Genomic DNA, 23,971 nt, shown 5'->3' with positions numbered 1-23,971 from the left:
CAGTTGGTGAAGAAAAATCCTCATGTTCCTATTCCGTACTGGGTCTTTTTCCTCTCACAATTATTTTGACAGATCCAAAACTCATCCATAGTTTGACAGATCCAAAACTCATCCATAGATTTTGTGGGGGAAATTATGTGATCTTTTTTTCCTCCAGCCTGAAGAAAGTCCAGAACTAGCGCCTCAAACGCTGCATCGAGATAAGTATTTGGAGAACCCAAAGCTAACAGTTACTCATGTGCAAATGATCATGTAAAATGGGATTTGCTAAACCAGAATTAGTGCAAAGTCTGAGGACTGTCCGATTCATGGAAGTTTAGCAATCCTCCATGATGTGACAACGGGCTCCAAACGGCCCACTGTCTCTTTATGTAAGTAATTACATGCCTTCCAGTTTGTTTTTTTAATTGTGCCATGTTTAAATTTATCTGCACTGTATGTGACTACACTGAAATGGGGCAGGCTCACCATAAAATATTCATCTGGTTTGATGAATGCCATTCGGCTTTCTGTTGGAAATTTTCATAGTTGCTCAATATTCACTTTTATCCATTTTTTATCCCCGCCTCACTTCTGCTTACTTCTAGTACAGGGGTCTGCAACCTGCGGCTCTCCAGATGTTCATGGACTACAAATCCCATCAGCCCCTGCCAGCATGGCCAATTGTAGTCCATGAACATCTGGAGAGCTGCAGGTTGCAGACCCCTGTTCTAGTAAGCGTATACAATGGAAAAATAGTTTTGCAGACAGGCCAAATACGTTTCTAAAAATTGGGTGCCAGAATAGCAGCTCATTTCGACAGAACTGGTTGACCAAGGACTTGAGAGACATCCCCAGTGTCTAGCTTGGTGGGTCTCAACCACTGGGACCCTGCTGTTAGAAGAGCAGGGGATATAACTGCATGGATTGCAAGACGCACCAAAAATAGCCAGCTATCCTTAAGAACACTGCACAGGAAAAGAGAGTTGAGTAAGCATTTAGTGGAGATTTTAAAAAGGTTTTATTCAACCTCAACCTTCCACAATGTCGAGACCCATCCGAAGACTCGGGGCACATGCAAACATCATTTATATCAATGTGAGGCGTGCCAAGAATTCTTGCTCCCCATCCTTGCCTTGATGTAAATGAGGCTGATGCAAGGACTGCATCCTCAGAATCTGGGTGCATATAGTGAGCAACAAAATACTTCCTTCTGTGCTCCAGAAGGTGCTATTTTACAGGATTCGTGAAGACAAAATATTAAGCTATTCACCTTGATAAACTTTTTTTTCCTCTAATGAACCCAGAAAAAGCAGCTGTGCTTTCCATCTGGGTTTTTAGACAAGGGGGGGTGGGGGAGAGCAGTCAGTCGCATGTAATCTTCAAAAACACACCAGCCAACCGATCGGACGACAGCAAAACAATACGGAAAAGTAGTAACAGTGCTCACAAAGAAAGTTACGCGCTTGCTGGCAGTGGCTAGTCTAGTGTGTAAGACAAAAAGTCCTCTATTACTTAGAAAGAGTAGGAAAAATAAAACCATTGTAAAATCCAGAAAAATTGAAGCAGCCAAAGGACCAAAGTCCGATTCCTTTGGGGGCAAGGAAGCAAATGTGGTTTGGCCGAGCATCCCCTCCTCCGCTCAAACCATCCGCCAGTCACGTGGAAAGACTTGTGTGTGCCGCTGTGCCACATCCAAACAACGGGACCAGGAAGGGCAGAAAGGACGGACGCACAGCTGCTTTGATGCGCAATTACATTATCAAAAGACAGGAACGCACTCCCATGGCTGAACTGAGCTTGTATCGCTGTTCAGTCCAGAGGTAAGAGAAACTTCGTAGTTGTCCAAAATTTACAGGATTTTTTTTTATGTAAAAAAGAACACTTCAACTAAATTGAAGTAATGAAAAAAAACAAAACATCGGATGTTCCTTTTGAGGCAAGAGACGCCTAGAACTTTGGCTGATACAAAGAAACGCGACCACTAAGGCACCCAGAGGCGATCTGACAGTGAGTCGGAGAGAACTTGGTGGTCAGGACCACGTCATTGTGAGAATAGAGCGAGCGGATCTCTTGCAAGGGGGCCGCTTCTTTGGGCAAGCAGTCAACCAGTTCACTGCACTGGGTGTCAAAGCCCAGCAAGCGGATTCCGTAGCCATGCGGAGAGGCGATCATTCGGCCGTCGGGACTGAAGCAGAGTTCTTTAATGTAGCCTCGGCCAACGTTGGCTTCCTCGATGCAATGAGTCAATCGGAGGGAGCAGCGAGGAGAGACCGGCCGCACGGGTGTGCCTTCTTGGAATTCATAGACGCACGTCCACTGCAATGAGGGGGAAAATGGACACTGACTTAATCTACATTCCTGGTTCATTGCCCAAGACTACTTGTTTACCTCACTTTCTTCCCCCTAAAGTATAAAGCAGTCCCCTGTGCAAGCACTGGGGTCACTACTGACCCATGGGTGACATCACATTACAATGTTTACGGAGCACACTATTTTTACGGGGTGGTTTGCTATTGTCTTCACCAGCCATCTACATCTTCCTCTTAGCAAGCTGGGTACTCATTTTATCAACCTTGTGAGGATGAAAGGATGAGTCAGTCTTGAGCCGGCTACCTGAAGCTGACTTCCGTCGGGGTCTAACTCAGGTGGTTAGCAGAGCTTTGAGTGCAGTACTACAGTTTACCATCCTACACCATGGGACTCTTCACCAATAGGAACCAATAATGGCTTTCATAAGTCTCCTCTCCTCCATTTTATCAACACAACTCTGCAAGATAGGTTAGGTTTGAGAGTGTGTAACAGGCCCAAGGTCACCCAACAAGTTTCCATGGCAGAGTGAATATTTGAATGCAACACGAACAACAGAATGTAGTGATAAAGACCAAATGAACAGAACAAAACTATATTCAAGGCTACAAATAATGATAGTGAACTATAACTATAATTAAATGTAAACAGAAAGCACCAAGTCAAAGACAAGATACATCAGACAGTAAAACACCTAATCTCAGCTGCGTCAAAAATGACTGCACATTCTAAAAGTAGACTTGCAAAATAGTGATCAACCAATAAACATATAAATAAATAATCCAAAAAAATATTATATCAGAAAACCCAATCCTAAAAATAGGTATGGGTATGACATGAATGAATAAATAATTGCAAACATCAACAATTCATAGATATTGAACAGGATTTCTGGATATATTAAGCCTGTTTTGTTGGGAAACTCCCTCCTTTTTCAACAATACCAGGAATTGTAATAGAAAAAGACCCTAAAAAAGAGTCAACCACATAAGAAGAATTGTAGAAAGGCTGCAGAAAAAATATTGCTGAGAAGCGCTGCTAGCTATCAAGCTGTTTTCCTGATGCAAATCTTCACTGCCAAAAGGTGTGGCTGGGATTGCAATTTGTGTTTAAATTGCGATCAAATATTTAAAGAAATCTTATACTAAAAAAAAATCATAAAAGATATACCTTTCAACCCATAAGAAAAAACCAAGGCTCCAACAAATATGCTCGGTCTCTCAGCTGAGCTTAAAAATTACATTGCGCATACGTAAACAGCACTCAGTATCCCCTTATATACAAACTCAGCTAACAGTCGGCTATTGACAGCGAGCAGAGAAGCTGGATCGGAACGAACCAGCCATTGCTAAAAATGGTGCTGTTTCAAAAGGGCACTGAGTGCTGTTTATATTTCATTTCAGTTCGCTTTATCATTATTTGTAGCCTTGAGTATAGTATTTTGTTCTGGTTCGGTGAAGATTTGAACCAGGGTCTCCCAGATCCTACTCCAGCCCTCCAATCGCTACACCACACTGGCAACTAGAAGGCAATTAGAATTATTTTGCCAGAGCATAGTAAGGATACACCTGGCCTAGCATCCAGTTTTCAGCAATGGTTAAATAAACCCCTTGAGCCCTTTCTAGATGGCACACCATGCATGTTGAAAGCAGTATGTGTCTAGGGGGAGCAGGAACGAGTGTGCTAAACCCCACACAATCACCAGAATGTGATCATGGCATCTCTAACGGACAAAGCATGCACATGCAGATTCCATGCTCATTACTGGGAACGTTCCTGAAAAAGGAGTGTTCCTGCTTGTGGAGAGACAGAACACATATACAGGCGTTGTCCATGCATAGACATTATGTGCTCATTTCTGCTCCATTTTACACATATTGGTTTCAATGTTTATAAAGTTTGAAGGGGACTTTGGAGAGGCTTCTGGGTAGATAAGCAAACTGTTCTCTGCTTCTATCTGTCCACAAAGTCTGGTTCTCAGAGGGATGCTGTCAATGAATGTGGAAATTTCCCTTGGCTACCATGCCCACTACAAAATCCATTTTCTCTAATCCTTTTCCAAGGCAAGAAGAAGAGTTTGGATTTATATCCCCCCTTTCTCTCCTGTAGGAGACTCAAAGGGGCTTACAATTTCCTTGCTCTTCAACAAACACCCTGTGAGGTAGGTGGGGCTGAGAGAGCTCCGAGAAGCTGTGACTGGCCAAGGTCACACCCAGCTGGCATGTGTAGGAGTGACCAGGCAAATCTGAATTCCCCAGATAAGCCTCCACAGCTCAGGAAGCAGAGCAGGGAATCAAACCCAGTTCCTCCAGACTAGAATGCACCTGCTCTTAACCACTACGCCACTGCTGCCAAGAGAAGCAGTGATACCTAAGCTCTTGGCTATCTCCACCTTTCAAATTACATCAGCTATTCAACACATAAAGAACTAATTCTTTGTACCTGTCCTCCATCTCCTGAGAACAACACAAAGCAGCACATAATAGCAGATCCAAGGCCGGCACTTATCTCCTTCTGTTGCATATATGAGCACGGCTTCTGTTTAGCAGAAATTCTGCATGCAAACGGTTAAGTTCGTGTGCTTATTAGTGTGCCAGTATTGCACACAGAGGGGACAGCAACACGATTTCAGTGCAATACTGGCAGGACTCCACTCTATGTGGGTAAATTTCTTTTATGCCCTGTGACCTCAACACAACCAACAAAGCAGAATGGGAATGGCTCCAGCCTTTATTTACTGGCACAGAGCAGGACATAATAGGCAACTCTGAGTCCTGCAAAGGGGCACTGAATGAGACACTCATAAAAGTCCAAAGTGAGCTGTATGCAGGCACAACACCACAAACGTACCAATGACAAGTGCAAAAGTCATCGTTCAAAGCTAGAGGGAAAAAATCCTGTGGCGATCTGGGGTGGAGGAAATCACTTCCAAGCTCACATTTTTAGTGACTTGTCAATGAGATAGAAGTATACATCTGCCCAAGCTGGCACAAAAGAGCTAAGGCTTTTCTTCAAGGAGAGGTTTTCTTCAATGAGCATACATCCCTCCCACCAACTCATATTTAGTAAGATGCCACCCTCTCCCCACAACTTTACCTCTTGGTCATCGGTGTTACTTGAGCACCGAAGAAGCGTTGCCCATCCTTTGGGGTGGAGCTGCAGAGATGTAATGCAGTTCCCCCGATCCCTCTCACCAGGAACTTCTGGGGTTAAAACCTCGAGGCTATTGCGTGGCGATCCACCTGTGAGAGATAGAATGTATTTTGAAAGCTACCTCTCCCACTCATTCCTCAAGTAGCTTTTCTGTCTAGGAAAGGAAAATTACAGACTAACCCTTACAAAAAGTTGCAAAGGTGGCTGTATAGAAACTGGCAACCCAGCAGTTGAACTCTATGAGCTCCCTAAAGACCCGTGGGTTAAAGATCCACTGCCGCTTGATATTTCATCTCTTAACATTTTCTTGCACTCTTAAAAAAGGAAGCAAAGCCACCCCATCACACCAACTACCCTCAACATAACAGCTAATCCACCAGAGCTGCCGTTGCTAGTCAGTTAACTGGGCAAATATTGTCCATTCATTCCTTTTGTATTATGTTCCATAAAGCCAACAACGTCATAGGTAGGTGGCAGTTTATCTTGTGTTGAACTGCATTCCGGGTGTTTGCCTGCAAGGGCAGAAAAGAGGGCGGTTTGTCCCTTAAGCCTGCAGAAGTCAGAGGCAAATCTGGCAGCAGTGCCGGCCTCTTGCTGGCCGCCAGCTGTAATTGCAGGCATGCCTAAATTCAGCCTTTTAAATAGTTGCCATTTTTAAAAACTTATTTTTATTTCCATTTTGATTAACTAAAAAAAATATCTTGTCAGTGACTCTGGTGCCAAGTGCTCCAATACAAAAGCTAAGCACAAGGGAAAAAATGCATTATAAAAACAAAAGTCTTGCCCCCAGAACATCAGTATGGACATTTGGGCAGTGGCAAACTGCGAAAGGACCCAGCTTCTGGGTTTGGGCACTGTGGCAGCTGACCACGGAGGTAAGCCCCTCAGTGCCTGTGTCTGTGCCACTTTGCATGGTGCTGGTAGCATGGACACCTCCATGCTATGCAAAAGGGGAAGGTACACACCAAAGTGAAAAAGAAGAAAACTTGTACCAACCAGGCTACAATGATAACTTCAAAAATTTGTTCTCCAACTGGAGTAGTAATTTACTTATAAGTAACCAAAACAATTTTATAATTTTACAAACAGTAACAAGATGTTTTGGAAAAATTGTTTACATCTCTCCCATTGGAGTAAAGAAAAGAACTTTTTTATATATACAGGTTAGAACGGCACGGCAATGTAATCTAAATAGAAAAATAACAGCTAGCCAGTTTCTAGATAATTAACTGGCCTCAAACTTCACGGCTGTTAAAGGCAGGTCAAGGTTTTTCAGTGTACAATAATGGTTATAATCAGGGAGGACAGCGCTCTGCAATAGTTTAATTCTTATGCCTCTCGAAAAAGGAGCGTTGTCCTCCCTGATTATAACCATTATTGTACATTGAAAAACCTTGACCTGCCTTTAACAGTCGTGAAGTTTAACGAGGCCAGTTAATTATCAAGAATCTGGCTAGCTCTTATTTTTCTATTTAGATTACACTGCCGTGCCGTTCTAACCTGTATATATAAAAAAGTTCTTTTCATTACTCCAATGGGAGAGATGTAAACAATTTTTCCAAAACATCTTGTTACTGTTTGTAAAATTATAAAATTGTTTTGGTTACTTATAAGTAAATTGCTACTCCAGTAGGGTAGCATGGACACCAGCATAACCCTCCCGCTGCTTCCAATGCGGCTTTAGCACACACACATCCTTCGAATTGCACAATTAAAGACTAATCTGAGTTTTTGTGAGTCACAGCCCACTTTGTTCACATTTACAGACACAGTATCCAATTGCTTTTAAAGGTATAACACAACTGTCTTTACCAGTTCCTTCCTCCAACTTCGTAACAGAAGGAAACATGGAGAAGCACAGAATACGGTAATGCTGGGCGAGAAATGAGAGAACTAGAAAAATTACATGCTGAAACTGTTCCTACCACACAGGAAAGGAAACAAACAAGGGTGTTTAAAAGATACTTTCAAAAGCTCCTCAGAAGGAGAGTAAGCAATAGCCAAATGAAGAGAAAAGTGAGCACATCTTCAACCACTGGGTCTACCCCCTTCACAAACATCCCTCATAAAACTTAATGTGCTTCAACTGTGTTAACGCACCTTCTCGCTGGGTGGCTCGCACCATGTGTTTTTCGGACAGTGGGCTTGAGTCACTCTGCTGACAGGGAGATCCAGCGCTTCTTGGCCCGGAAGAGGTGGAAGACGCCAGATCTGAGAAGACAAAAAGGAAGGCCATGTAAAAACCACACAAGGAGGAAACAATATCACTCAACCTTTCTAGCTCGTTAACTCCATGGCTTTCAAAGCCTTTCCTCTGTGGAGGTTTGCCAAGGCATCTGCTGGAAGACACAAAAGCTTTCTTTTTGGGTTATTATTCAGGCATGTAAACGACAGGTTGATTGTAATTTAGTTGGCTCTCTCTGCTCCTAGCTGCCAGTGACCCCTTCAAAACAATGGCCTGCTGAGAAACTTCCCTGTAAGTTCAATTACCAATCCATCCCTGAATGTGCAGTTGCAAAGAGGCCCTGTGTACTGCCTTCATTAACAGACTTCCTTTCTTGCTCCAATTATAGGCAGATTATACAGTTTACAACAAGGAAATGAGAGCAGGAGAGAACACATAACCAATAGTGAAAAAACCTGGGTTACAAAACTAAGAAAACAATGCACTAAAAACATGCATGCACACACTCACACTTACATAGATTTGTATAAAGAGAGAGAGACTGAATATAAGCATAGTGCAGGGTTCTGCAACCTGCGGCTCTCCAGATGTTCATGGACTACAAATCCCATCAGCCCCTGCCAGCATGGCCAATTGACCATGCTGGCAGGGGCTGATGGGAATTGTAGTCCATGAACATCTGGAGAGCCGCAGGTTGCAGACCCCTGGTATAGTGTGTGCTGTGTTTACATGGGATGATAGTACTGTCTACTCAGACTGGCTTTCTAGGGTTTCAGATAAAGCCTCTTTCACATCACCTACTTGCATGGCTCTTTCAACTGGAGATGCCAGGGATTGAACCTGGGACCTTCTGTATGCCAAGTAGATGGCCAACAAATAAGCTACAGCCCCTCCCAAGTTATTGAGCACAAATCCTAGAATCCAGAGACCTCTGCAACATGGAGAGGCTCCCCTGAGAGGACAATGTACAGAATCTTCCCAAAAGTCCATAGCCATGGTTTTAAAAACAACAGCCCAAACAAGATCGAATCCTAAATCCAAATCCCAATTAAAATCGAAGGTACCTTTCACTCCTAACGCTGAGAAAATACTTTCCCCACTGTCAACTTCTAAAACAGTCAGCTGGCATCGTCCTTACAACAGAACTAGAGCCTGCATACTAATACCTTTCCAAATCCCACCCTCGTTTACGCCCAGCTGGAGATCAGGGGTGGGACTTTCTAAACTTCTGTCTGCTGTAATATGGACTGAAAAAATTCTAAGTGTATTCCTTTGCGATGATGTTGGCATTTGTGCCTTGGCTGGGGTTGGAGGAGTGGAAAGAGGGAAATCAGCACTCCCTTCTCTGAGAAGCACAGCGTAGAGAATACAGCCAGCTCGGTGATTTAATTTTTCAAGACACACTCAAGTACTACATGACACAGCCAGATACTCCCAATCAGGACAACAAAGTGATTTTACTTCTACTCCAAAGACAGACTGAAATAAAAAGATCCCAAAAGCAGTGAAATAAATAATGAAAGCAAATGGCACTGTCAAAGCCAGCCCTACCAACAGATTCTTCGTAATTATCAAACAAGGAAAGAAGCTAAGGGAAGTGGGTATGGATTCTGGAACAATCGTTTTAATATGTTTGCAGAATCCCACATGGATAGAAGTTCAACACTTGAAAAAAAAATCCATGAATGCAAGAATACTTTGAACTCCCCCCTCCCAATTTTTTTTGTATAACTCAGATTTTGTGGGTTATTGATCACTCTGGGAGGAGGGTTGGTCAAGACATGATAAACAGCACTGTTCCTCAGTGCTAACTGTTTCTGGGCAAATACAGCAGGAAAAGCAAACACAAAGACTCACCTGAACTGGATGTCGTTCTTCTGGCTCTCAAAATGGGATAGCTGACCACCTCTAAAGATTTGGTTAGGTCAAGATCGTGCAAAATTAGAAGATAGCCAGAAGAGGTCGAGATCAACATTTTGGAACAGTCTGGGGTCAACCTCATACGCATGAGAAATCGGGTATGAAAGAACTTCTTGTGAGGACAGCCATCTTCCGTGCACCTGAGGGAAAGAAAAGGGGTCAGACGGCCTCCCAAGTTGTCTGCATGGATTCCATACCTCTAGTACTCAGTATTAAATTCAGTGCAAGCACTATTACCCCCCTTCCCTTTGCTGTCCGTTCAAGAGGTTGTTACTTCTACATGAACAATGGGCCTATTGGATACACCTCAGTGCAGTCAATGATGGTAGATCACCAGAGGTAGGTGACATGAAGATAGGAGCAGTTTTACCAAGAAGCCGCTCCCGCGCTCTCTACCAAAGGCATCTCTCTACCTTATATAAATGTATGATACTGACAGAACAGACATAATTTAGACTTCTCCCACATTCCACTTCAGGAACTTGATGCTTCGCTGCCCAGTTCACTTACCTATTGGTGTCCCAAATTATAACATTTCCATCGAACCCTGAAGTTACCAGCAACCTTGTGTTCGTGTCGTATTCGATGTTCTTGACCCAGCTGGTGTGACCATGCAAAGTGCACACTTTGGTATCCAACTTCCTCAGATCCCAAAGTGCGATTGTAGTGTCATCGGAGCAAGTGGCAAACAGCCTGTTATCGAGAAACCTGCAAATGAAAAAGGGACAAGGCGAGAAACAGTTTAACCTCTCAAAATTGACACAGATCACTGGCACAACGAAGTCTTGGACAACAGTAATGAGTGCTAGCGAGGAAGGGCAGGAAAATACTTTCAAAGCATTTTTTAACTAAGATGGGGGGGGGAAGCAAAAACAAAAAGTACCATTGCTTAGTTATATTCTACTTTTGGGGAAAAGACTGTTTTTGAAAACGGTTCACTGCAATAGCACAATACAATAAATTAACAAGAGATCAGGGCAAAAAAAGATGGCACAGCTGCTAACTAGAACACATAAGAGGCAAACAGCTGATCAAAATCTGGGCAGTTGGCAGGGTTTGAACGGGTGGATCTGAGTCAGGTAAATTCAACATGAAATAAACAGCCACAGGCCATACAAAATGGAAAACAATTACCTGGGTGTCAACCAATTACCTAATTGTCAACTAAGGTGAGGCAGGTACTGAGCAAACCTGAGGAGAGGGATTCAGCACCACAACTGAAAAGACCCTCCCTCCCATCAGCATCTGCCTAACATCCATTGGCAGAGATCCCCCCCCCCCCCCCCCCCCCAAATTCTGAAATCTTAATGAATATACAAGTTCCTCAGATTGTTGGACTGGAGGTAAACATTTGAGAGAAGCTGCTTAATAACCATGAATCACGAGTTTCAGAGCTGCCCCCACCCACATACTTCTGTGTTTGGCTTCAGAATCCTTTTAACGCAGTCTGGTCTCTGAGCCTCAAAGAAATCAACACATTTCTATTCCAACCGGCCATAAGGTAAGCAAGCCCATGCCTGTCTTGAAAGAGACACTTGCTACTATTAACATAGATTTCTTTTAACTGACCAAACAGAAGCTGCATTGTGGGTATAGGCAAATGTGTCTACAAAGGGCAGAAAAAAAGGAGAAAAACAGATGATATAATGGTTGCCACTGTAGCTCCGTCCATGACTATTACTTTGCTACTTGCAAACTGTCCCCTACCTCAGCTAGCCAATATACACTTTTGTTGCTTCGTTCACTCAGTTTTCCTTACAATCACAGCAGCACTCCTTCATCCGGTAAGCACTTGGGTGAGAGCTGATGCAAGCTGTTCCTCTCCACTGCAAGTCTAACCCAACCATAAACTCATGAACGGCGGCAGCAATCTATTAGCCTTTGCCACGGCCACCGCAATATGGAGATAAGAATATCCACCTAACTACAGGATTGTTGTAGATCACTTGGAGGGCTTTGAACATTCAAAAAGAACTTTCCCCTTATTTAAATATTCAATCCTGCTTTTCAAGTACACAAATGAAAAATTTATGATGTAAGACAATCCGAGATCATTCCGCTCCGTTGCTTATTTTGCACAGTTTTAGTTTTCTTTTCCTGATGCCAGAATTCCAGCTTTAGACTTTCAACAACTTCTTCTCCTTTGTTTACAATGAAATCCAGCCATTAATTCCCTCAAAATGATAGCAGTTCACCCTGATAATCTCTTGATCCCAAGCCAAAAAACCAAGACACCTAAGTAGCTTAAAACACTAAGACTGGATCATTACCTCAAAGAACTCACTTAGAGAGGTGTCACTTGATACAAGAGAGCTCAATAGAAGAGGCGTGCACACTCCCAGCTTCCTGAACATAGCAAGTCTCCTTCCAAACATTCAACTATTGTAACAATAGATTTATTTATTTTTTGGTGAGTATAATCAAGATTTCAGTCAAGAGAGGGATCCAACGGTTAATAGGAAGGCTTGGCATTTCATAACATGTGACTGTACCCAGGCAGTATGGTACAAAGCTATCAGGTTTTGTCAAAAACCAAAATCATAACAAGAGGAGAAATGCAAGACATGGCAAGGCAGATGTATGTGTGTGTGGGGGGTTCAATATTACTTGACTCATGCTGCAATTTATGGCTACATAAGCAGAGACCTACAAGGAAAGGGGAATACCCCCCCCCCACAAGATTACATCACCAAATCTTGACTGCCCTTTTGGGGTTGCTAGGCAAAACTACAGTATGCCCAAAGCCTCTTGCCTTAGTTACAATGTTATGTAAATTTCGTTGATGGACTTATGGCCCCTTTTCCAATTCACTGGGGAAAGACATCCCTCAATGCACTGTAATATGGCTGTAAGCACATCATCAAATCCCACGCTGTGCTGTAACTGAGGCAGGGGAGCCTGGGCAATGCTCTATGGGTAGTGTTCCTATTTTCCTGCTTTTTGCAGGAGACCTCCGGGTAACAGAGGCCCTAGCTTGCTGGTGCTCACCTGATCAGCAGGCAGAAACGGGCTGAGGAGGACCATGCTGGGGGGGAAAAGTAACTCTTCATCTATTTCCAGAAAGTTCTGTCCATAAAGTTTCTGGTAATTCCTAGAGCTACCTGGAAGTGACAAGAATAGTTCTAGGAATCGCCAGGAACTCCATGGTGAGAAATTCCTGCAAATAGATGAGGTCTTATTTTACTTTTTTTTCCTCCCAGGACATTGCCTCCCTACAGCTCCCTTAAGGGATCGCTTAGAAATCCCAAAGCTGCAGCCAAAATCTCATGACACAAAGATCTTGGTTGGTACTGCTTTGGAAGTTGTCCTCTACACACTCCTTTTAATTTTTGGAAACAATTTCTTTAGCAATGCTATTCAGAAGTTCTGATTTGTATCATGAGATCATCATCAGAATTAAATTTAGCTGATTTACCTGTGGAGTGCAGCCAAGAAAAGTACAGCAAATCACATTAATTATTAGCAGGAGCAAAATAAAAACGTCTTTTAAAAAATTGATGGAGATGTCCTCTCACAGTAGGTTCACAACCAAAAAACTAGGCATTAAAAATATATAGCAATATTTTGGGGACCGGTAACTAGTTTTCATTCCCCAGCAGACGTACCTGATATTATTTACACAATCCTCATGAGCGTCTGATAGAGTTTTGATGTGCTTTGAAGATATGGGATCAAAAAGCAGGACTTCTGTTTGCTCACAAGCAACAGTCAACACTGACCTAAACAGGGAAGGAGAGAGAAACAAAAGGAAAACCTCTTGAGCAACAGTTGACATTTATATAGTTCGTATGTGAACATCTCAGTGCATTCTGTGGCTCTGACCAACGGAGCAAACGATAAGAAGAGTTTCAAGGGCCAAAGGGCTCCACAGCGGAGCAACGGATTTTCTATCTTGTTACAAGTATTACCTCTCATTTTTTTCAATGTGATGGGACAGGAACTAGATCTGGGAGACCTGGTTTAGAATCCCCACTCCGCTGTGGAAGGCTGCTGTGTGACCTTGGGTCAGTCATACACTCTTAGCCTAACCTACCTCACAAGGCTGCTGTGAGGATAAAACGGAGAAGTTGAACGGAAATGTCTTTATAAAAAGGTTTATTGTCAAAAAAGAGAAAACAAAAGGCAAAAGCTGTTTGGAATCAAAAAGGGATAGAAAAAAAGGCAAACAATATACAGGTGAAAGTACACAGCAACAACAACATAGAGATATTCAAATGAAAAGCAATATTGTTGTATTAACTAAGCAAAACATGTTATCTAGTCTGTAACTGGGTACTCAGAGCATGAGCAGAGTTCATTGTGGTAACAAGAAGTTGAAGGAGTCCTTAACTCCTACCCAGCTTCTTGTGGACCCAGTTTCCACTAGACAGAAAACTCCCCATAGTAAGAACTGGTAGGTAAGAAAACACATCAACCCCACTTCTCCTGGGAGGGGAAGTATAGGATGAACAGGTCCTCCGTGATTCCAGCATAGCAGCCAAACACTGTTGGCTCTGCTGAATCCACAGCCTAGAGCAGGGGTCTTCAAACTATGGCCCTCCATATGTTCATGGACTACAATTCCCATCAGCCCCTGCCAGCATGGCCAAGTGGTAGGGCTCATGGGAATTGTAGTCTATGAACATCTGGAGGGCCATAGTTTGAAGACCTCTGGCCTAGAGTATAAAAACCACTGCAGTTAAACTAGTCAGGGTCTGCCTCTTTATTGTACAGCACCTAGTCTGTTAGTTCAAATTTTTCTAAAGTATGACTTTTTGTAGCCCCATGGAAAATATAGTTTTAATGTACAGAGAATGAAATATACAAGGCAGAAATCAATTGCAGAAATCCTTCCCACAAATTTTCTGAGCCAGAATGAGCCAAACAAGCTGCCTTCTACTACCAGGGAAAATTCCTGAGGTCCCTAAGCAGGTACAAGTGCTTGAACACAGGGATGAATATCTGGATGGTTAAAAGAAAAACAGTGGCCCGCTACTAATTTTTTTAATGTAAAACTATTTTCTACAAAGTGTACGCCTCAGCAGTTTACAGCAACAATAACAGCAAAAGAACAATAAAGTGATTATCCAGCAAGCCAAAACATAAATGCAGAAACTGCAGAACAAATGAAACATAACATGTTGCATAACCAGTTCAACGGACAAGAAAGAAACAAATCTCCTAAGAAAGAGGAGAATAAGACCTTCTTCACCTGACATCAAAAGGAAAATAAGGAAAGAATCCAGCAAACCTTATTATTATTATTTTTGGACAGAGATCCACAATCAGGGTTCCACTAGAGAAGAGGTCCTTTCCCATTTATTTACTCCCAGTACTGATCTTTCCAGGGTTGGACCTCTCCTCAAACAAGCAAAACACTTGTAGAGGTGTCTGGGGGAAAGGGGGGATGATAGAGAGTACCTTCCCTTCCCTGCCTCTCCTCCAAGAATTTCTCATGAGGCCCCTCTTATGCATATATAAATTAGTGATTACAGTTATTTAGAACCAATTTTACATTCCTGTGTCTTTGTTATACTTCTACCAAATTAACACTGTAAAAATATGAAGTATTAGCAAGCCTGCCTTCTGAAAGAACAGTAGAGAAAAGACTCCTCTTTTAAAAAACACCACAGTAGTAGAAGAAGACTTTATTTACAGTCAATGACCAGATGTATTACAAAGACTCCAAAATATCTACAAACAAACAAAACAAGAATACAGATCTCTCTCCCGTATTCCAGCACTATCCCTCTATATATCATTATACTTAGTAAACACACCAAACAGCATAAGAATACTAAACAAAATAAAAATATCTAAGGGGGATACCATATTCAGATCATTTTTTTTTCTTTTCATAACAATGAATAGACAGAATTTTTTGCTACCCGATTTAGTAATATTCTCCTTACCTTATCTTGTAATAGTTTTTGACAAACAAACTTTATCAGAACAATATGTCATTTTGTGTAGTAAGATGTGACAGGCATTTTTTCCTTGCCTCCTCATAAAGGGGACACTTTAATAACATATGCTCTATAGTTTCTACAGACTTCAGAGAGCAAGAACATAACCTTGCAGCGTAAGGTATCTTTTGATATTTCCCTTCTAAAACAACAGAAGGTAAATGTACACTTCTTTTACCAAGAGTAAAAGCTCTCCTTAGATCTCTTTGTTATCCAAGATAAGTTAAATAAGGAGCAGGGGAGCAGTGATATATTTCTGTGTATAGCATAGGAGGAAAATCTTTTGAATATCTTGCCAGATCAGACTGTCGTGATACATGTTTGATTCATTGGGTAAGTTCACTTTGTAAATTGGATCCCAATTTTTTGATCATATGGATGTTATATGGAAGGCCACATTTCATTAAGGCACTTCTCCATCTCTTTGAGCCCACCTAGGTTTATAAGGATCTTTTGCTAGAAAGGGCCAGGAGACCATTTGAATCAGTGTGTAACTCTTTATCCATTTATATGCTGTTGTTATTATTATACTTGTCCCTTCAGGCTTCCATTACTCCCTGTTTCAAGCCTAATAAATGTATTTGGGACTCCTGGAGGGAGCTGAAGAGATTGCTTTCTTAAAAGAAATTTGGACTGTAAAGCTCTTTCTAGCTGTGGGTCATACTCGATTGTGCAACTCCCCAAATAGACAATCCGTATAGAAGTTGTGGTCAATATTTTAGCTTGGTATAATTTTTTTAGTGCTGCTGGTAATGTACGAAACCCAACCCCTTTAGTAATGGAAGAACTTCAACACTGCACATATTGTCTTTTTTTTTCTACCCGGCTCAGTTATCATATTACAGTGAGTAACATGGCTCCCTTCTGGAAGCTTCGAACCACGACACCTAAATAAATACTTTAAATTTGTCAACTTGTTCCTGAGTCTGTTTTCCTCGCTTATTGACCCAAGATCTTTTGGGAGGGCGCTTTCCACATGCCATCACTTCCTTTGTTTCTCTTATTTATGTTAATTATCAGTTCTTCCTTTTCACAATAAGTTGAGAATGCAGCTAATGCCCTCCTCAGCGATCCCAACTGGAGTTCTCGATACTAGAACAGCATCATCTGGCGTGATAATAGAATTATTAGGAGAGGGATGCGTGTATTTAATTTGTAGGCGGATGTGAGTCTACAGTTTCTCATATGTGCTATTACACCATTTATATAGAAATTAAAATAAAAGCTGCGGAGATAATATACACCCTCTGTCTGAGCTCCTCTATAGGTCCATATTTGGTCAGTAAAGGTATCCTTGTGTGTTGCAAACGAACTCTCTCAAGGCAGATTGTTCATATAGAAGACTCGGATTAGGGAGTACAATCTTCTATCTATGTTAGTCTCTTCTAGTTTCTGCCATAGTTTTCCCTAGGAAATTGAGTCGAAGGCAGATTTAAGATCAAATAAAGGCAATATATAATGATGTTACCTTGCCAAGTTGTATATTTTTTTCTCAATTAGATGTTGTAGTGTTAACGTATGTTCATCTATTGATCTTACCTTCCCTAAAACCTGCCTGCTGCTCTAGAGCGATCGTGGTTCTTCGCCCCTTTAGCCATTGTTCAAACTTTTCTGTTAGGATGTCTTGCAGATTACAATTTGCTTATGACATTCAGAAGGACTGATGGAGTCTATAATTCCCCGGTTCATTTTTACTCCCTTTTTTATAGATAGGGACAACAACTGCTGTGTTCCAATGACTTGGGTAGCATGCAACCTGTTTTGTCTATATATGTAAATAAGGTTGCCAGGAAAGTATTCTAGCCCACCAGTCTATATTCTCTTTTCAGTACTTCAGTATGGGATTCCATCTAATCCTGGGGCTTTCTCCTAAATTTAAGGCGGTTTTTGCCAGATCTTATTTATTGTGTTGTAACCAGTGGCCATTGATTGAGAGAGGCTAATTCTGGTTTGAAGGGGTCCAGTTTATCACCTTCATAAAGCCCCTGAAAAAAAAGATACCCATTTGTCAGGGGGAATACAGGTGTCCCAAACTGATGGGGTTCCTTGTTTACAGGCTGCAATCATCTTCCAAACTGGCTAGAATTCCTTTGAGTAGTTGCAAATATAAGTTCTTAAGCCAAGATTTCTTAATGTATTGCTTTTTTTCTTCTTTTAGTATTATCTCTTTTATAAGCTTTTTCTGTGTTAATAATAGTGCATGGGCCCTTACTTTATTTTCATAATTGCACATAGTTGTGTATGAGAAAGCGTGCAATAAGATCTTTTTTTTGCTTTTAACACACTCACTCATCAAAACCAAGGTTCTTTTGAATATCTAGGTGATCTGAGCCATTTTGTTATTATTTGTTATTGCTAAGAATTGATCTTGGCTCTCTTTATAAAGATTCTCGTACATTTCTAAAGGGTCTTGGATAGGAGAATTACCATTCATTTGTTGTATCAGTTCTTCCCCTACTTCACTAGAGAGAACTTCTTTTATCTTTAAGATCCAGTGTTGGGGACCAACTAATTCTTTTACCTAATTTGTTTTCTAATTGAGGGGTATAGCAAGCTGTCAGGATGAACATATATTTTGATCTGTAAAAAAAAGAGTGGTAAAATGATCACCTTCCATATATGGCAAAACTCCAAAATTTTTTGGACTTTTGTAATCAAGGAATTAAGCAAAACCAACATATAGTCAAGGGTAATTTTCAGTCCTTTTTACCTGTTACAAAAAAGTATATTCTCCTTGGGACATCCCCATCTATTGTCCGGCATTTAAAATATGCATGGCTCTCCCTATGTGCAAAGTTTATACAAACATGATTCCCCGCATAATTCACTTTTAGATCCTTGGATATGCTTTGATTTTTTGAGTTAAGCATACCCTGGTCTTTCCCCCCTACTGTCAGCTACAGTTTTTAGAATTTGGATAATAATAAGGAAATCATCATTAGAGGCCCATACATGCGTGCGTCTCATGTCCCCAGCTATTAGAATTTGAGCTTGGGGGTGTTCTAAAGTAATTTGGAGTAAATAGCCATTATCAAAAAATCCTGCCAGTTATTTTCAATAACTGTTTTCTTACCCTTTGGGGGGAAATAGATATTAAATATTATCAGACTACATTGATCCCACGTAAGAAGTAGGGCCATAGCAAAATTAGAGAGTGGAGCTTTAGCTACAGCTCTAACTTTCAGTGTAGTAGAGATTAATATTCCCAGTCCTCCCTTTAATCTCCCTGGTCCTTTCCCCGGGATTGCCTTGACATTAAAACCATAATATCCATCCAGTTCAAGTGGGGAGTCAGTCCAGGTTTCTTGCAGTATTATAATATCAAATTTGTGTTGGAGCAATAAACAGTTGTAGAGTTGAACAAGTTCCCTGTCCAACTGACGTTGACATTTAAACATAAAATAGAACAGCTAGAGCCATGTTGGAAGTAATATGATAAATACTTAGGGCACCACAGTACAATCCATGTTGCTGCATTAGCATAAGCAGGCCCATTTTGTCAGTCATAAGCTAGATGAGAGAGGACAACATGTACACTTATTTTATTTTATTTTTATTTATATCTTAGATTTTAAACCGCCCACCCCCAAAGGGCTCTGGGCGGTGTACAGAAGGCCAAAACAATATTATACACAATAGGCCTTTACATTACACACCACAAAATACATTAAATAAGTTAAAACAATTTACAGATTTCTTAAAACCTAGCAGCATCAGACAGCATTATAAAATACATTATAAAAGTGTGACGCCCGATCCTAAGGCCAGGCGAGGCAGCAGTGCACTTTAGATATTATAGGCATGGAGCGATGCCAAGAGGCGGAACAGCACGCGAACTTACAGAGGGATTCCGGAGGGGGAATCCGCGGCGTTTCAAGGCTAAAAAGAAGCCCGGTGGAACAAAACTGTTTTACAGGCCCTGCGGAACTCACCAAGGTCCCGCAGGGCCCATACATCTCATGGAAGGGTGTTCCACCAGGCGAGGTGAAGTCTGCCAGTAAAGCTGCAACCTAGCCTGGTAGTAGAGGCTTAAAGCCGCATCGATGAGGCTTTAGGGACCACCAGTAGATTTAGACCTCATCAAGAGAAGGGGACAAAAATCCACATGCTGAGAAAAAGATGGTCCCACTACTTCCACCAAGAAGTGCTCAAGCAATTATCCATCTATGATTTAAATGGTCTCAAAGCTACCAGAACCCATAGACTATTACTAATTATGGGAAACAGCAGTTTTGTTAGCTGCGCGTGCAGCATGAACAGGTTGTTTCGGATGTTTGGAAGACCAGCACCCCAGCCAGTGGCCACAGAGCAACTGCTAGCCATGGCAACCTTTCTGTTGCATCCCAGATGACCTACTCCTGGCACTGAAGAAGCAGTGGCTTAAAGAATATTCCAGAGTAACAGCAGTGTGTGTAAAATGCCACCATCACAGCTGACCTGTGGCAATCCAGTAGGGTTTTCCAGGTAAGAGACTAACAAAGATGGTTCCCCAACCAAAAATGTTTTCTAGGGGAATACTGAGTAAGAATGCTGTATAGATGTTTTTCTGTACAGCTTACATTTTAAGAAAGTTTAGCCTACTTTCAAGAGGATCCAAGCCGAGTTACAGTATTTTTAAAAATACATGATAAATATACAACCTAGACTACAGATTTCAACAGCTTCATAGAACTGCAAAACACTGCCAGTACTGAAAGGCCCATTTATCTAGCTTAGTTTTCCAATAGCATTGAAATACTAGCAATGTAGATGTCTTCCTTCCTCGCTGTTCCATCATCCAGGTTGTGAAGGAAGATGCGTCCTTTCTAAATTTGGAAGTTTGCAAAGTTTCAGAATTTTATCACCAGGGTTTATGAGTGGGGAATTGGGACTCAGACTAAGAAAGGCATGACTTTGAGATGCTGAGCAATGTACACCGTATGCTGCCATCACCTTCACTCCTAACTACTGGAAGTTCCATACTGACATTGGTAAAAACCACATGAACATCCAAAGAACTTAATTAATCTTTCTCAGCATTTCACCCAATTTAAATGACACATAACATTTCCCTCTGTCTAATGCAGGAGAAGGCATTGCCTCTTGCTTATTCTGAGTGCTGATTCTGCTCCTAGACCGGCTGCAACCATAGAATGTTACACATAACCCTACATTCCCGCACTGCTTGTCCCAAGTACTAGAGAACTATTTCACCTGGCGTACATGGCAAGCAATCTTGCAGAACTGATCTCCACAGCAACCTGCCAGCAATGTACTTCTACACTGACATATAGCCTCTTCAGCAAAGTGCAAACGAGACGTAATTGAAAAATAAGTGGCCACCTCCTCTGACCAGCGATTGTTCTCAAGCAGAGGTCATTCCGATTCCTCAACTTAATCCTCTTACATGGAGATGCCAGAAACTGAATCCAGGGACCAATGCACATTCTGAACACATGAAGCTGTCTTATTGATCAGACAACCAATCTGTCAGACCATGGATTTGTCAGACTCTTTATTGCAGGGGTAGGCAATTATTTTTTCCATGGGGCCGCATAAGAAACAGAAAATATTGTGGAGGGCCGAGCCAAAAGGCAGGGGGGCGAGGCGCTTTTGAAAGCCTCACAGAAGCAAGCAGCCAAGGCAACCGGCTTCTGCGGGGCTTTCCAAGGCAGGGGGGCGAGGCGGTTTTGAAAGCCCCGTAGAAGCCGGCAGCCAAGGCAACCGGCTTCTGCGGGGCTTTCAAAGGGCCTTTCCCCACTTTTCCTGCTGCCACCGTCGCTGCGCGCTGCTATCAGCGTGCGGCATCCCTGGCGCGCGTCCGGGCTTCCCCATGACCGCGGGGTCATCAAAAGGTGCCGTTTTCGCCAGCGCCAGGGATGCCGCGTGCTGAGGGGGCGCAAGAACGGCAGCGTCGGGGTGGTTGCACTGTTGCCGCCCCTGACGCAGGGAGTGCAGTGGGACCCCGCGCTACTTGCAGAGAGTAGTGCGGGGCTTAAGGTAAGTGGGGAAAGGGCCAGAGGCGCCTCCCTCCCCAGCAAGGCAGGGGGGCGTGGCAGTTTTGAAAGCCCCGCAGAAGCCGGCAGCCAAGGCAACCGTGTTCTTTGGGGCTTTCAAAGGCGCCTCGCTCCCCAGCAAGGCAGGGGGGCCAGTCAGGGTCATCCGGCGGGCCGGATATGGCCCACGGGCTGTATAATGCCCAGGTCTGCTTTATTGTGTACTCTCAATGGCAGCAGCTCTCTAGGGTCCTGCGCAGGAGTCTTCTTCAATACGTACTACATGATTAAAAAAAAACAACAGTAGGGGCGAGAGACAGGACAAAAATATTGCTCCGAATTAAACGTCAGACCTTCTATAAGGAGCTCAGGAGAAAAGAATGCGGCTTAGAGAGATCTATTTAGGAGCAACATTACATGCGCAGGTGCTTGTTTTGATAGCAACAACAGCTTCCCCCCCAGAGAGATGAAGAGCGGAAGCTCCCAGGAGCGGTGCGGCTCTTCTCAATCCCCCCCCCCCTTCCCTGGCCCCTCTTACCCGCCGGGCGAGTATTCCAGGTTGAAGACGGCTCCGTGCGTGCGGGTGATGGGCGACACCGAGTCGGCCGGCTGGATGGCGCCGTAGAGCCCGGTCATGGCCCGGAACGTGTCCCTGGCCGGCTCCACGAACCAACCCCCCCGGCCCAACCGCCGTTCACGCAGCCAGGGGAACAAGCCGCCCCCGGGCACCGAGACCGACACGGCGGAGGAAGAGGCGGAGGCCGGGGGCGGCTTCGGCGACGGAGGGGGAGATGGGGGAGACGGGGTCGTCGTCGCTCGGTCCGCGTCCCGAGGAGGCGGCCGCTCTGGGGTGGCGCTCCGGCGCGCCTTCCAGCTCATCCCGAGCCTGGCCTCGCCGCCGCCGCCGGCAGCAGCAGCATTCCCCTCACACACCCTCCGGACGCCGCCGTCGCTTCCGCCCCCTCCCCAACTTCCGGTGCGGACGGTACCACAGAAACGGCGCGTGCGGAAACTGGAGCTTTGCTCAAAGGTGCCGCTGAGGAGACCGCAGACCTCGGTCTGGATAGGCCGCGACAGGGCAGAAGTCACGCCCCCTCCATGGAGGCCCAGCCAATCCGCTGCACTTGAGGGGAAAACGAAGGGGGGGGGGGCTGGGGGTGTGCCCAACAGAGGCTCTTTATTTGAGTGCCGAGCCTCAGGGTACAAGGTAGTCAGCTGCAGCAGAGTTCGATCCTGAGAGAAGTTGGTTTCAGGTAACAGGCTTAAAGCTGACTTAGCCATTCATCCTTCTGAGGTTGATAAAATGAGTACCCAGCTTGCTGGGGGTGTAGTGGACTGGAGAAGGCAATGGTAAACCAACCCCAAGCAAACTACCCTGCCTAGCAAAGTTATGATGTCATGTCACCTCCTGGGTCAGTAGCAACCAGGTGCTTGCACACAGGGGACTCTCTCCCTCCCTTCCCTTACATGCAACCACTCCCCTTCCCTCTGCTAGGGTGAGTGAGCAATGTCCAAATGCTGGGCCCTCTCCCTCCCTTGCATGCCAACCATCACTCACTCCCCTTCCCTTGCATGCCAACCATCCCCCTTGCCTTGCATAACACCCCTCCCTCCCCTTCCATGGCATCCCTCCCCCAGCTAGGGAGGGTAGGCCATGTCCAGATGCTGGCCCCCTTACATGCCACCCCTCCCTTTCCCTTGCATGGCTCCCACCCCCTCCAGTGGCACTGGAAGAGTGGGAGAAAAGGTAGCTGTGAATTTCCTGCATTGTGCAGAGGGTTAGGCTAGATGACTCTAAAGACCCTTCCAGCTCTATATTTCCATGCTACAAATAAGGCCAGATTTGCTCACTTCTTCTAGCTTGGTTAGAGTACTTTTACCTTTTAAAATTCCATTCTTGTGTGTCGTCGTAGATCTGAGTCCTGGGCAACTGCTCTTAGGTAAATCTGAGGTGGCCAAGGCAGCTGACCAAAATGTTGCTGACTTAGAGAAGTTGCCAAAACAAAAAAGACACAAAATCAGGAAACTGTTTTCCTTACTGAGGAAGGGGGGGGGGGGATCAACTCCAAATGAGAACTCCAGAAGGACTATGTTGGGCTATTGCAGAGATGACTGACACCTTAATGGCTAACAGAGTTTTTTGCAGCATACGTTTTGGGAGGTCTAAAGCCCACATGAGACAGGCAACCTAGATTTAGAGCCCCCGATCCTGGAGTCAGAAGTCGTTAAGGCGATGAAGCAACAAGCAAAAACAAAACACCTGGTATAGACAATATCCCGGCAGAGTTAATACAGCCCATACCAGTTAAAACCATCATGGCCCTCCGTGCCCGCCAGAGCAGTATGGCGGAAATCCCATCTGAGGTGGCAACTCCGGTGACAGGAAAAGATCCAGTTCGTTCATCCTAGGAGGTTAAGAGCTCGTTAGTATCTAATCTGGAGGAACCGGGGTTTGGATTCCCTGCTCTGTCAGCCCTGAGCACAATGTGGAGGTTTATCATTCA

At 43.7% G+C, this 23,971-nt stretch overlaps 1 protein-coding gene and 1 long non-coding RNA gene across 2 annotated transcripts in view; one reads left to right on the top strand and one right to left on the bottom strand.

The window, feature by feature from the left end:
* Nucleotides 1-23,971, top strand: part of LOC125436125 — a 513,530-nt gene that overhangs the window by 70,024 nt on the left and 419,535 nt on the right. The window lies entirely within an intron of this gene.
* DCAF10 (DDB1 and CUL4 associated factor 10) lies at nt 977-22,446 on the bottom strand. The gene is made up of 7 exons (XM_048502758.1): nt 22,006-22,446; nt 13,153-13,266; nt 10,058-10,255; nt 9,485-9,687; nt 7,543-7,653; nt 5,386-5,531; nt 977-2,298 (listed from the first exon to the last, which is right to left on the bottom strand). The coding sequence occupies exons 1-7, from the start codon at nt 22,344-22,346 to the stop codon at nt 1,930-1,932; spliced, it is 1,482 nt and encodes a 493-aa protein (XP_048358715.1). The 5' UTR covers nt 22,347-22,446; the 3' UTR covers nt 977-1,929.

Source organism: Sphaerodactylus townsendi, linkage group LG07, assembly GCF_021028975.2.
Source record: "Sphaerodactylus townsendi isolate TG3544 linkage group LG07, MPM_Stown_v2.3, whole genome shotgun sequence".
Lineage (NCBI taxonomy): Eukaryota > Metazoa > Chordata > Lepidosauria > Squamata > Sphaerodactylidae > Sphaerodactylus > Sphaerodactylus townsendi.
Note: the sequence above shows the minus strand (reverse complement) of the source record. Positions and strands in the feature narration are given on the sequence as shown.